A 15,568-nucleotide genomic window follows, 5' to 3' on the forward strand; every position below is an offset into this window, starting at 1 on the left:
CGGGTGTGTGTGTGTGTGTGTGGCTTACCTGAGGAACACATGGCCCCAGGATGCACTATGGGAAGAAGGCGAGCCGGCGGAGGCAGTGTGATGCTTTGGGCAATGTTCTGCTGGGAAACCTTGGGTCCTCCATCCATGTGGATGTTACTTTGACACGCTCCACCTACCTAAGCATTGCTGAGACCATGTTCAGCCTTTGATGGAAACGGTATTCTGGTGGCTGTGGCTCTTCCAGCAGGATAATGCTCCTGACACAAAGCACAAATGCTTCAGGAATGGTTTGAGGAGAACAACAACCAGTTTGAGGTGTTGACTCGGCCTCCTGATTCCCCAGATCTCAATCCAATCGAGCATCTGTGGGATGAGCTGAACAAACAAGTCTGATCCATGGAGGCCCCACCTCGCAACTTACAGGACATAAAGGATCTGCTTCTAACATCTTGGTGCCAGATACCACAGCACACCTTCAGGGGTCTAGTGGACTCTATGCCTCGACGGGTCAGGGCTGTTTCGTCTTTAAAAGGGGGACCAATACAATATTAGGAAGGTGTTTGTAATGTTATGCCTGATCAGTGTGTGTGTGTGTACACACATTATATTTACAAACTGATATGTTAGACATGATTAATCGATTCAACAGCACTATTTCAAAGAAATGCAAAACAGTCATTTTTTTAATCATATATGTTTTATTCTCAATACAGCAAAATACAAAGATGATTCGCAACAGACTCAGAAAATCCATTAGTAATACTTACTTCACCAAAAAAAAAAAAAAAGTGTTTAAATTACAAGTTATTACAAGTTTGGATAATCGAGGCTCATAAGAGTACCTTTTAATCATAGATCATATTGCATCCATATACGAATATATATATGTAGATTTCTTTTCGTCAATCTCTCGTCAATACTTTTAAAACTAAATTGATCTTATACTGTTTGCCGATGAATGCTTTGAGACCACTATCAAACGAGAACGACACACAGACGTCTAAACAGCTGGAGATCCTCGACTGCATCTGGCCCATTTTAACCTGACCAACATCACATTTGAACGACAGGAAGCTGTGTTCATATAGCACAGGAAACTGACTGACATTACCAACATACAGTGTTCTGTTGAAAAACAAATGTGCATTTAATATATTCACATTCTATGTACAATTAATACAAATGTTAAATCGTTGTAAAAATTTACCCTAAAAGAGATTTTTATGTACATCTGTACAGCTTAGTATTTAAATAGAAACATGCGAGTGTTATTTTTCAATTGGATGAAAGAATAATAATAATAATAATAATAATAAAAAGTATCTCACCCTGGGAAAAGTTATGATCGCCAAGAAAATTAAAGACGAGTTCAAATCAAATCCTAATCCTCTAAAAGCACTATCATGAAGTCTAGTAGAAAAGATAAAAACAGAGGGGAAAAGACACAGCACAACAACTTCATGTCTCGAGAAGCAAAAAAAGGCCATGGGAATATCATTTCAGCCAACCGTATTCATCTGCAGTCGCCTCCTCCTCGCCAGTCGGGTGCGGAAAATCACATTAGTGCACGAGTTCATTTACATAAAAGCACGTTTAGCAAACCTCTTGACAATCGAAACCAGATTTGTTCTGCATTAAACGTCCGGACAAACATCTGCATAGACGGATCAAATCAAAGCCAAACGGTTCGGGAGCCAATCGGAGGAGAGATCCTAGTGCAAGAGACGATATGTTTCCAGCATTTCATATGTTGGGGATTGACGTTTCACCTTCTGCGATCTGATTTGGGACAGCGCGAGCCGGTCTGCACTGAGATAACTGTAATATGTACATATATAAACGGCTAATCTCAACAGAACACATCATAAATATATCCTTACATGACTGATTTCTTTTAGAAGAACTGCAACACACAGGTGACTATGACACTATAAAGGCAACCTCAAGACTCACATTAAATATTTAAATATGATATTTTCATATACAATAGAAATACGTCTCTCATCTCGTATTGCAACCCTGTATCCATGCCGAAAATCCAAGAGTGAAATCCAAGTTATCTAAATAAAATCTATATTAGACCAGACGCGGTATTAAAATACTCCTGCGTTTAATACCAGAAACCCCACGCCGAGAAACGGACACCTATGCGAGCGCTACATTTCGGATATAAAAAGTCTTGGCCTGGGTGTTTTGTAGTAGCGACGAATACGAACCTGACTGGCTGGAACGGACTTCCTCGGATGTGTGCATGAGCCAGGCCGAACGAAACGAAACTCAACACAACACATTACGCAACACAACGCCTTGATATGATGCCGAACAGTCTTTTGGTCTGAGATCTCGTCTCTGCATCCATTAGAAGTTCTCGCCTCCCGTTCACAAGCCTTTGGCAATCCTCATCTCAACCTTTCCAGATGTGTATTTTCAAGATATTGTGTCTCTTAGTTTCCTGTATATCAAATACAAGGCACAATAAAATGATAAAAGGAGAAAAACCTCAATTTTTAAAGCACCTTTGGTTAAAGGGAGGTACTTTGGTTGAAATAAAAAGCTATAAACATCCAATTATTATTCATGTTTGCTTACAGCTAGCAAAACAACAGAACCCATTACAGTCAGAGAAAGTAAGAAGAGAGGCTTTTTTTGTGTTTGTTTTACCGAAACGAGCCAATGATATGAGCAGGACAATGAAGGCTCGGCAGACAGACATGCGATCTCCTCTCGTATAGGGTCTGTGGAGGAGGAGCGGGCCGCTGAGTGTTTTCGTTTTTTTGGCAAGCTGGTGTAGAAACGAACACAGTGTCACAGATGTCTGAGGCAGATCGAGTGTGTGAGTGTTTTGCGTAGGCATAGAGAGGGCTACGGGTGAAGCGCCGGGGCTCTATTGGACCAGCTTGGCGTCGAGTCTCAGCCAGTGCAGGCCTTGCCGTGTGAACCGCACCAGGTCCGTCATGCTGCTGGTGTTGAAGAGGAGCGGGCCCATCGCCTTGTCCAGTTCGGCGAAAAACTCTGTGAGAAAGAGCAAGAAGAAGCACATGACACGCTGTTCTTAAGAGCAAGAATACAGATTCGATAACGAATAACGTTTCACCGCTAGAGGTCATTATTCAAAACAAAGACGGCCCGTTGATTGGGCGGAGCTTTTATTCTGTCAGACGAGCGCTTCGGCTTTGTGTGTGCGTGGTAACGCAGCGCTGTTTTATCACATCACACACATCTTGCGCGATAGCCAGAAATATGATCAGAATAATAATCACACTCTGTGTGTTAATAGGCCAGAGGAGAACTGAGTCTGGTTTCTCCAGAGGTTTATTTTTCTCCATCATGCCCTGATGGAGTTTGGGTTCCTCACTGTCGCCTTTGTCTGGGTTGGCTCAGTTGGGGACACTAAAGCTTCGATGTAAGTTATTCAACTAAATATCCGAAAAGTTAATTTATTAGGTCTTATTTAATTGTATAAACTATAATACTGATCTGCCAACATTGTCGCTATATGATAAATTAAAATAAGCTGCTAACATCACTGTTCTCTCCAAAACGACTGTACAGCTGAATCATTATATGTTGTAATATTGTCCTGCTTAACACTGAAGCTGCTTTGACACAATCGCCATTATAAAAGCGCTGTATAAATAAAGCTGACTTGACATTTGAGTGTGTTAAAGTGATGTTATAATGCTCCTCTGGCGCTACTATGAGACACTCGTTCACACTGCAGTGAGTGAGATCATATCAGGCGGTAAAACACGGTACTCTGTGCGGTAAATCAAGAGATTTAAACAATAAGAATAACTGTGTTGAGCTGGAGAACAATCACTAGTTTCTGTCCATGAATGATCCAAACAGTTTGGAAAAAAAAAAAAAAAACAGCCAGTGTTATGCGTGCTTCTGTGTGTGTGTGTGTGTGTGTGTGTATGTGTGTGTGTGTGTGTGTGTGTGTTTGTGTGTGTGTGTGTGTGTGTGTGTGTGTGTGTATGTGTGTGTGTGTGTGTGTGTGTGTTTGTGTGTGTGTGTGTGTGTGTGTGTGTGTGTGTGTGTGTGTGTGTGTGTCTGTGTCTGTGTGTGTGTGGGGGGGGGTTAAATTAGACCGTTTTTAATCTACAGAGACACGCAGAACATTATTCAAATGATAAATGCTGCTTTGACACACTTTAACGTGGCGTGACTGATCACTGTACTTGTGAACGCGATCATCTCGTCATAGTCAAAGAATAAACATGAGTGAACATCTGAAGGTGTGTTGAGGATACACTAAAACTGAAACACAATGTGTGTGTAATCGCTCAATCAGTGTCTCAACGGCGGAGAGACGGCAATATAACAGCCTGAGAACAACGCGCATTTACCTCAGGAGTCGTTCAGTGTCCACAGCTGAGAGTTCACGAGAGAAATCAACTCTATACCTCAATATATGACCTCTATTAGCCTATATATTCACTATATTAGCCTATATATTCACTATATTAGCCTATATATTCACTATATTAGCCTATATATTCATTATATTAGCCTATATATTCACTATATTAGCCTATATATTCACTATATTAGCCTATATATTCACTATATTAGCCTATATGTTAAATTAAAACCACCGCGTAGCTTGCAGCATAGAGCAGGGGTTTTCAAACTGAGGTCCTCCAGAGGGTTCTAAGGGGTCCCCAGAAAAGTTCAGAAAATTAAAAAGACAAAGCAAAAATGGATAAAGTCTAGATATCATTCTGTTTAATTTCTAAATGTTTCTCTCTTTTCTTGTTGTACACATACTTTCCAGAACTGTATGTTTGCTTTGTGTCTTTAGTGTGTTTTTCTCACTATAGTCCCCTTTATCGTGCGCACTGGGGTTGTAAGGCGGTATTCTTAACGCAGTATGCAAGCTGCTTTTATACATTTAATGTGAAAGTTGCTTATATAAATTATTTTGAATTGAAAATATTCTTCTTCAGGTTTAAGATCCAACATTAAGTAAAGCCAATTTACGTTTGGAAACAATATGTTGTATTTATAATGTCACTCTCACTATTTATATAACGTCGTTTTTTTTCTAATACACACAAATATATAGATTAGGAAGAGGATCCCTTATAAAAGATTCATCATATTTGGGGCTCCTTGGCATCATAAAGTTTGAAAACCCCCGGCGTAGAGGATACGGCGTAGGTCCATCGCAGAAGTATAAATCAGACTTTAGAAACGAGTGACTGTGGAGGAGAGAAGGGCTGTGCGATATAGGAAAAAAAATGCGATGTGCAATATCTTGTTAAATAATGCGATATTCGATACGATATTGCTATTAGTGTGTAAAATCTATTATATATTATATATATTACAACAATTATTTTAAAATTGAGAATGATACCATTTATGTGTTTCCCATTCTCTCTGGGTAAAGAAAGCGTCGCTACAACTTTTTTAAACGTTTTTGCAAAAATGCATGTCATAAATCTGACATTATAACTTTAACATCAATATAAACAAACAAAAAATGTAATGGCAATATTTAAATACCAAAAACTCTTTGCTTGACTTGATAATATATAGTAAAATCAACGTAAAACTGAACATCAAGAACATCCAGATAAACAAAGAGTCCTGATCGATGGACGATTCAGTGGACGATCATTTTTATTTATCTTTGTTATTAAAAATAAGAACTAAAAACAGTAGTCTTCACATGAATTAAATATACACTTAATAAAGCTACAAAAGTTATTCGGCCGAGAGCGCTGAGTAATTTTCTCTTGTTCTTCTGTTGTTTGACAGACAGCGGCAGGTTTACTGTATTAGCCGCCTGTCACTTTAAGAGCTAATGCACAGATCCCATTGACACACATTCTTCCCTAAACTAATATGGTTCACTTAAAGCATAACTGACTGAGTTTACATGAATACTCATCAAGACAGCTGTTTTGACATAACTGTGTGTGTATATTCACAATGTTGAAGTAGCCTATTAAAATCATTCAGATATTGCACGCTGTTATGATTTACAGTAAATAATGCGATATGATAATTGCGATATCTTGCACAGCCCTAGAAGAGAGCCAGAAAAGGTGAGCACCACGCACCTCTCTGCTCTTTGGCGAGCTGCTCCGCCTGCTCCCACACCTCGGTGGCGTAGAGGAAGTTGGAGGTGACCTGCACGTAGCTGGCGGCCATCTGGTGTATGCGCTGAGGGATGGTGACGGAGGAGCTGGAGCTCTGGCTGGAGCTGCTGGAGGAGTAGCTGCCCGCGCTGCCGGGAGAAAGCTTCGGAGAGACCGGAGACGGCATCCCTGCGGTTTTACTGACAGAGAACAGGCCAGATCAGTCTGGGCATCAACATACAATCTGCACATATACATGAGATCCTGTCATGACAAATCCTGTCCGCTTATAGGACCCAACTCGACCCAGCTCGTATATAACTTATATACTTATATAAGCACTTATAGCTTCAGTTATATACTACTAGTATATGAAACATGATTTGTAAGACATCAAAGACTATCTTAACACAATTTAAACAACAACAAAATCAAAACGTGTATTTTGTAAGAATTGTAATCAGGCTCTGAACAGATTACCCATTAACAGTTCTTTCAGCCAATAGAATCGCTCTGGGGTCCTAAGCGGACACGATTTGTCGTGACACCGCTATATAACAGTGGAGCCATGTTACACAGTGCTGCATTTTTGTTACTAACTCTTTCCCCACCAGCGTTTGTAAAAATAAAATAATAAAATGCCAGCCACCACCAGGGTTTTTGACCATTTTCACCTAAATGTAATAGCCAATAAAATATTGTTTTATGAATATCTGAGCATGCAATATATCAGAATAAAGAGCAGACCCTTTTCTTCTAAACAACAACAAAAAACGTTTCATTCTAGCTTCTTGCATAACACTTGAATATGGGTAAGTTTCATAAAAAAAGCAACATTATGAACAGTCAAAGGAAGAGGATTGGTCCTGAACATTCATAACACATGAGAAAATCAAGCTTTTGTAAAAGACTGACTCCAGATCAGATTCAGAGATGATCAGACACAGATGAGGAGATCGAGTCCATCTACACCTCTAATGCTTCAGTCCTGCTCCTCATCCTGCTCCTCATCTCATTCTCTAACATTAGATAGATTAGATTTATATGATGATTAATGATCAGAGATGATCAGACACAGATGAGGAGATCGAGTCCATCTACACCTCTAATGCTTCAGTCCTGCTCCTCATCTCATTCTCTAACATTAGATAGATTAGATTTATATGATGATTAATGATCAGAGATGATCAGACACAGATGAGGAGATCGAGTCCATCTACACCTCTAATGCTTCAGTCCTGCTCCTCATCCTGCTCCTCATCTCATTCTCTAACATTAGATAGATTAGATTTATATGATGATTAATGATCAGAGATGATCAGACACAGATGAGGAGATCGAGTCCATCTACTCCTCTAATGCTTCAGTCCTGCTCCTCATCTCATTCTCTAACATTAGATAGATTAGATTTATATGATGATTAATGATCAGAGATGATCAGACACAGATGAGGAGATCGAGTCCATCTTCACCTCTAATGCTTCAGTCCTGGAGCTCATCCTGCTCCTCATCTCATTCACTAACATTAGATAGATTAGATTTATATGATGATTAATGATCAGAGATGATCAGACACAGATGAGGAGATCGAGTCCATCTACTCCTCTAATGCTTCAGTCCTGCTCCTCATCTCATTCTCTAACATTAGATAGATTAGATTCATATGATGATTAATGATCAGAGATGATCAGACACAGATGAGGAGATCGAGTCCATCTACACCTCTAATGCTTCAGTCCTGGAGCTCATCCTGCTCCTCATCTCATTCTCTAACATTAGATAGATTAGATTCATATGATGATTAATGATCAGAGATGATCAGACACAGATGAGGAGATCGAGTCCATCTTCACCTCTAATGCTTCAGTCCTGGAGCTCATCCTGCTCCTCATCTCATTCACTAACATTAGATAGATTAGATTTATATGATGATTAATGATCAGAGATGATCAGACACAGATGAGGAGATCGAGTCCATCTACACCTCTAATGCTTCAGTCCTGGAGCTCATCCTGCTCCTCATCTCATTCTCTAACATTAGATAGATTAGATTTATATGAGGTTTAATGATCAGAGATGATCACAGATGAGGAGATCGAGTCCATCTACACCTCTAATGCTTCAGTCCTGCTCCTCATCCTGCTCCTCATCTCATTCTCTAACATTAGATAGATTAGATTTATATGATGATTAATGATCAGAGATGATCAGACACAGATGAGGAGATCGAGTCCATCTACACCTCTAATGCTTCAGTCCTGGAGCTCATCCTGCTCCTCATCTCATTCTCTAACATTAGATAGATTAGATTTATATGATGATTAATGATCAGAGATGATCAGACACAGATGAGGAGATCGAGTCCATCTACACCTCTAATGCTTCAGTCCTGGAGCTCATCCTGCTCCTCATCTCATTCTCTAACATTAGATAGATTAGATTTATATGATGATTAATGATCAGAGATGATCAGACACAGATGAGGAGATCGAGTCCATCTACACCTCTAATGCTTCAGTCCTGGAGCTCATCCTGCTCCTCATCTCATTCTCTAACATTAGATAGATTAGATTTATATGATGATTAATGATCAGAGATGATCAGACACAGATGAGGAGATCGAGTCCATCTACACCTCTAATGCTTCAGTCCTGCTCCTCATCCTCATCCTGCTCCTCATCTCATTCACTAACATTAGATAGATTAGATTTATATGATGATTAATGATCAGAGATGATCAGACACAGATGAGGAGATCGAGTCCATCTACTCCTCTAATGCTTCAGTCCTGCTCCTCATCCTGCTCCTCATCTCATTCTCTAACATTAGATAGATTAGATTTATATGATGATTAATGATCAGAGATGATCAGACACAGATGAGGAGATCGAGTCCATCTACTCCTCTAATGCTTCAGTCCTGCTCCTCATCCTGCTCCTCATCTCATTCACTAACATTAGATAGATTAGATTTATATGATGATTAATGATCAGAGATGATCAGACACAGATGAGGAGATCGAGTCCATCTACACCTCTAATGCTTCAGTCCTGCCCTCATCCTGCTCCTCATCTCATTCTCTAACATTAGATAGATTAGATTCATATGATGATTAATGATCAGAGATGATCAGACACAGATGAGGAGATCGAGTCCATCTACTCCTCTAATGCTTCAGTCCTGCTCCTCATCCTGCTCCTCATCTCATTCACTAACATTAGATAGATTAGATTTATATGATGATTAATGATCAGAGATGATCAGACACAGATGAGGAGATCGAGTCCATCTACTCCTCTAATGCTTCAGTCCTGCTCCTCATCCTGCTCCTCATCTCATTCACTAACATTAGATAGATTAGATTTATATGATGATTAATGATCAGAGATGATCAGACACAGATGAGGAGATCGAGTCCATCTACTCCTCTAATGCTTCAGTCCTGCTCCTCATCCTGCTCCTCATCTCATTCACTAACATTAGATAGATTAATTGATCAGGAGATTCAGTTCACATTCAGAAGATGTGTAATAGCGCCCCCTAGTGTCTGGCAGTGAAAACACAAAATCACGTTTTTGGCGGGTAAAGAGTTAAAACGGTTTTAAACGTGTTGCTCTCATACCACCATCTATCTATACCACAATACATGAACCAATTTAAGGAACTTACTTTGCTACTCCAGGAGATGGTGCTTGCGTATTACTCAACGAATTCTGGGGAAAAAGACAACAAGTTTTGTATACATTATGTTCTTATTCTATTCGAAGACCTTTAAATAACCTCGGCACACCGTCGTAATTTAAAGGACAGGATATCACGTTACCTTCAAGTGTTCAGTGAGCGTTTTAGAGTATTTCAGTGCACTTTCTTTCCGTAGCTTGAAAAGCCTCAAATACAGGAGCGCCTGGCACCTCAGGCTGCAGAGAAACACACAAACAGATCCATCGGTTACACACACACACACACACACACACTAACAGCTTTAACACGGTTTACTGCTATAGTCAGAGTCAAAGGAAGATGATTAGTCCTTAACATTCATAACACACACACACACACACCGAGTACGCACTAACAGCTTTAACACCGTTTACTGTCTTAAGGAAGACGATTCTTACGAACATTTATAATACATTTTAATGCAATTCTGTTGGGAACATTTTATATAGTACGAAAAGTGGCATTGCTTGTTTTTAAGCCATTTTGTTTAACAAGGATTGTGAAATGACACTACAGTCCTGTTCACAGCTGGTGTTAAGATGCGTTTTGGTGGATCGGATCAGACACATTCCCGTCTCGTTTGTCTTGTTTCTAGTCAAAATATGTAACTAAATCAAGATGCATTTACTACTTAAAACAAGCAAACTGATCTGCCAATGGGGTGAGAGAAATAATCTTGTTTCTGATTGAAATCTTGTTTCTTGTTTCTGTCCCAAACAGAAATAAGATTATTTTTCTCACCGCATTGGCAGATAATTCTGCCTGTTTTAAGCCAAAACTCACGTCATTTTGATATTTTTCGGCAGAAAACAAGCAAAAATATCTAATGTCATTTTACAGATCTATTAAATGCATCTTGATTTAAGAATATTTAGATCTTTGGGCTGGAAACAAGAAAAAAAAAAACTACATAGGAAGAACATTTTTTGCCATGTTTAATGGATTTTAAACACAGATCTCTCCTCTTGTGTTCATTGAGAGGAGCCTGGCGTGATGCAGAATGATTGCGTCTCCATGCGGATACGTACCACAGCACCGCTAGCCTTTTGTCTGCAGACGTTGCATCTGGCGCCATGTAGCTCTTTAGCTTCATAGTGTACCTACACAACAAGCAAACAAGCACATTTGTGAGCAAACTCATGACTCCCAAAGCATTACACTGCAAAAAAAGCTCTTCCTATTTAGTATTTTCTTTCTTGTTTCCAGTCCAAATATCCAAATATTCTTAAATCAAGATTCATTTATTAGATCAGTAAAATGACATTAGATATTTTTGCTCGTTTTCTGGGGAAAAATATCAAGATGAAGAGAGTTTTTGCTTAAAACAGGCAAAATGATCTGCCAATGGGGTGAGAAATATAATCTTATTTCTGTTTTGGACGGAAACAAGAAACAAGATTTCAATCAGAAACAAGATTATTTCTCTCACCCCATTGGCGGATCATTTTGCCTGTTTTAAGCAAAAACTCTCTTCATCTTGATTTTATTTTTAAGAAAACAAGAAAAAATATAATGTCTTATGTCATTTTACTTATCTAGTAAACGCATCTTGATTTAAAAATATTAAGATATTTGGACTAAAAACAAGACAATTTTTTTTTGCAGTGTATATGAAGAGATATGCGTCTCAAATACGCTGACGTCTTACTTGATGAGCTCCACGGTTTCGGCATACATGGGGAAGGGGGACTTGGCCTCCTGGGCACTTTTCTCCAGGGCGTTTCCACATTCGATGAACGACACCACAGCGTCCAGATAGTACACGGCTTTCTCAAATCTGTCCATCTGTGGAACGGAGGACGCATGTGAGGGGGAAAACAATCCGAATCTGGCACTAGCGCACAGAAACTCAAATAAATCTTGCCATTGGCACAAACAGCACTGACCCATGAGTTTTAAAGGACAACTCCGGTGAGAAATGACCCTAGGGGTAATTAACAGATGGTTACCGAGTAGATTGGTCTCTGGGATGCGTTTTTATACATGTAAAGAGTTTTATCTCTAAAAACAGATTAGCTTATAACGCTTGTCTATGGGGCACAGAGTAAGTGAAGTTAAATCGCTAGTTAATGCCACTAACACGGCTCAAAATAGCCTCACACTAACACGGCCGCATCATGAGGGTCCCTACATGCAAACCGAAGCATTGAGAACTTTGTAAGAGTACAAACAGTTTAATAAGAAGATATCGACGAATCGATCTAAGAGCGCTGTGCTAAGAGATGAACTGTGACCTGGAGTCTCATATGGTCCGTTGTTTCCGGAAGCAAGCACTGAATGCAGCAAAGAAAATAAAATAAAAATTTAAAACGTCCATGTAATTCGATTTTACAAACTCACTTAGCACAGCGTTCTTGGCTCGACATGTCGAGACTGTTTTCCAAGATGGCTGCTGTCTGTAAACGCGTAATGGACTGTCTTTATAAAGTATCTTCTTATTAAACTGTTTGTACACTTACAAAGTTCTCAATGCTTCGGTTTGCATGTAGGGACCCTCATTATGCGGCCGTGTTAGTGTGAGGCTATTTTGAGCCGTGTTAGTGGCATTAACTAGCGATTTAACTTCACTTACTCTGTGCCCCATAGACGAGTGTTATGAGCTAATCTGTTTTTAGAGATAAAACTCTTTACATTCGATTTCCATGAAAACGCATCCCAGAGACCAATCTACTCGGTAACCATCTGTTAATTACATTTCTCACCGGAGTTGTGCTTTAAACATCGGCTCCCGTGTGAGGAGAGCACCTGTTGTGTCGCTCTCAATGGAGGAGTAACACAAAAGGTCAGGGGTCACAGAAATATCAAGCAGATTAACTGACACAGACGTGGAGAACCGTAATCCAGTAAACTAACCCTCACCAGAGCATCCGCGTTGTGTTTCAGCTTCTTCGCTTCTTGAAGGTAATGGTCAGCCGAATGAACCCTGCAATTCAGACGGAGGATTGGCCGTTACACTCACAGAACGAGCCACCAATGAGCAAGAGGACATGCATGAGGCTTAAAGGGTTAGTTCCCCCCAAAATGAAAATGCTGTCATTAATTCTTCTCCCTCATGTGGTTGGCCAGCCGTCAGACCTCCGTTCATCTTCACACACAGATGAAGATATTAGTGTTGAAATCCGATGGCTCAGAAAGGCCTTCATTGACACCAATGTCATTTCCTCTCTCAAGACCCATAAAGGCACTAAAGACGTCGTTACAAAGCCCATCTCACCACAGCGGCTCTACAATCATTTATGAAGCCACGACAATAGTTTGTGGGCAAAAAAACCCTAAATAATGACTTGTATAGTGATGGGCCGATTTCAAAACAATGTTTCGAATGGCTATGAATCAATCAGTGAACTGATTCATGATTCGGATCGCGTGTCAAACTGCTGAAATCACGTGACATTGGCGATCCGAATCATCGGATTTCAACACTAATATCTTCATCTGTGTCTGAAGATGAACGGAGGTCTGACGGGTGGCCAACCACATTAGGGAGAGGAATTAATGACAGCATTTGAATATTTGGGTGAACTAACCCTTTAAACTTGGGTCCAGATTATGGGAAACCAATGATAATTCTCTATTCACTGCTAAAAAAGTATTGTCGGAGTTGTAAATAAGTTACAATAATAGACAATCGGGACAAAAACTGATCTTAGAAAATAAATGAATTGGAGAAAAGATGAAAGTGTTCATACCGGTCCTCAAACAGGAGTTTGGATCTAGATTTAGATCCATCGGAGAGGTGCGGCACTGTGACGGGATTTTCGACAGCCGTTTTAGAGCTTTTCTCCTGGTAAAAACAAAACAAACATTGAGAAATGAGAAACTGGAAGTTCATAATGACCAACTTTGATGCTGAAATAAACTCTATACAATACTTTTGAATAAGTTCAATGGTTTCTGCGGGTCTTGTAAGGTAATTTAAAGAAAATGTAAGGAATAAATTGAAGGAAACACAATGAGTAGCATTAGGGACCATATCATCTAACAGTCAGGGAAGACGATGAACATAACATTTCTCAAGGGCAATTTTTGAAGGGGACAAATAAAAATATTAGCCTGGCTCTGCCCTCCTACGTACTTCCGCTCAATTTTCATTTTCCTTCAGTACTACGTCTGGGACTGCTGTGTAGTCGTAGGTTTTCTCCGAACAATTTTTTACCGGTCCAATCAGCGAACAGAGGGAGTGGCTGAGAACGATGACGTTGATGTCGAGCGCTAGTTGGAGATGTAACGTTAGATAATGGCGGCGGAGAAAGATGCAAACTAAACCATTCATTACATTGTGGGACCGCTGCCGAATATCCAAAAGTTAAAGCCGGAGCAATAACAGTCTTTGCTGGGGCTTGTTGGTGGCCATGATGTTGGGAGGGTAACTGTTTCTCGTGGGGTCGGAAGGTATTGCCATCATTTAAGTTACAGGGACTGGTCAGTTATTTTATATCCGTCTGTCTCTCAACACCCGAGTAAAAATCCCCGGCCGAGTTACCCAAGTTACTGCTTTTGACAAACGCAAGGCCGTGTTGATGTAACAGCAGTCCGAATCCACATCTCTGAGTTTTCAACAATATATCACTTCAAACTTCACTGTTTGTAATCATTTTTGACCACTGCAGAACACCATACGGTTGCTTTGCTGTTATTTGGATGCATTTATAGACTTATATTTCCTTAAAACGCTGGCAAGTATTTAAAAGAGCAATATATTTCATCAACGCTCAAACAAATTAAAATAAAAGCACTTAAACATTTGAATTGGTCCGTTATTTATAGCAGAATTTATTATCATACCAAGCATATTACATTTTATTTACAGCATACAATGATGTTACGGAGCACGTGAGCGCCGCGTTCCTGATCACAAACCTCTCCTCTCGACCGTGGCGTGAATAAATCACAATCCGAATGCACAAGTTTTAGGTTTTATCCTATAGTATTATTACTGAGGTGGCCTGCACATGTGCACTTTTATTTTGTCGGATTTCCATGAGTGAAACAGGCGAAGGGCGCATGACATACGTCACGACCAAATGTTAGCGATTGGTTATGGCAGATCCAATAGTTTTAAACCTCAACAGGATGCCCGCCTTCGCGGAAATAAACCCTCGTCAATGGAGAGTGGCCAGACTCTATGTACAAATGAAATGTACGAGAGTCTAGTAAAACCAGGCTATAAAAATATAGCCAAAATTGTACTTGTAAGGAAATGTGTGGCGTTTTTTCTTTTCTTTGTCGTTTTATCTGGCCAGCAACACAAAGCAATAGTCGTTAAAATATGAGTTATCATAGGTTCACTATGCGGTAATATAATTATTAAACGATGCTTCTTCCATCAATCAAAAAAGTGGACTAAATCTACACAGCCTAATATTAGTTCACTAATCGGCTTATCATCGTGTTAGTTGTAGTGGGTGACTTACAGCAAGCTATTAAACAACAATCGCTAAAACATCAGACTTGTAGAAAAATGTGTGTGAGTGTGTCCGTGAGTGAGCTGCAAATGAAACCACGCCATGCACCATTCATTCACACAGAACATGCAGGAGTAATATTGAAATAGTAGGGGGAAAATAATACTATGGAAGTCAATGGCTTCAGCTAACTGTTTGGTTACTGACATTCTTCAAATGATCTTTCCTTGTGTTCAGCTGAAGAAAGAAATTCGTGCAGGTTTGAAACAACTCGAGGGTGAGTAAAGGATGACAGAATTTTCGTTTTAAAGTGAACTATCCCTTTAAAGATGTGTGGAAAAGTGCAGACAGCAAAACATTGTA

The 15,568-nt window shown here is 39.8% G+C and overlaps 1 protein-coding gene across 6 annotated transcripts in view; it reads right to left on the reverse strand.

Annotated features, from left to right (window-relative positions):
* Positions 1 to 666: 666 nt before the first annotated feature.
* aff4 (AF4/FMR2 family, member 4) overlaps positions 667 to 15,568 on the reverse strand; it is an 81,901-nt gene continuing 66,999 nt past the window's right edge. For 5 of the 6 annotated variants that reach the window (XM_067423789.1, XM_067423787.1, XM_067423788.1 and 2 more), the window contains 8 exons: positions 13,490 to 13,584; positions 12,654 to 12,723; positions 11,449 to 11,585; positions 10,829 to 10,900; positions 9,904 to 9,997; positions 9,750 to 9,793; positions 6,063 to 6,280; positions 667 to 3,003 (listed from right to left, as the gene is read on the reverse strand). In XM_067423789.1, coding sequence (XP_067279890.1) covers positions 2,876 to 3,003; positions 6,063 to 6,280; positions 9,750 to 9,793; positions 9,904 to 9,997; positions 10,829 to 10,900; positions 11,449 to 11,585; positions 12,654 to 12,723; positions 13,490 to 13,584 — 858 coding nt within the window. In that variant the 3' untranslated portion in view covers positions 667 to 2,875. The remainder of the gene's footprint in view (positions 3,004 to 6,062; positions 6,281 to 9,749; positions 9,794 to 9,903; positions 9,998 to 10,828; positions 10,901 to 11,448; positions 11,586 to 12,653; positions 12,724 to 13,489; positions 13,585 to 15,568) is intronic. The other variant, XM_067423786.1, reaches the window with a different exon arrangement.

Source organism: Pseudorasbora parva, chromosome 18 (assembly GCF_024679245.1).
Source record: "Pseudorasbora parva isolate DD20220531a chromosome 18, ASM2467924v1, whole genome shotgun sequence".
NCBI lineage: Eukaryota > Metazoa > Chordata > Actinopteri > Cypriniformes > Gobionidae > Pseudorasbora > Pseudorasbora parva.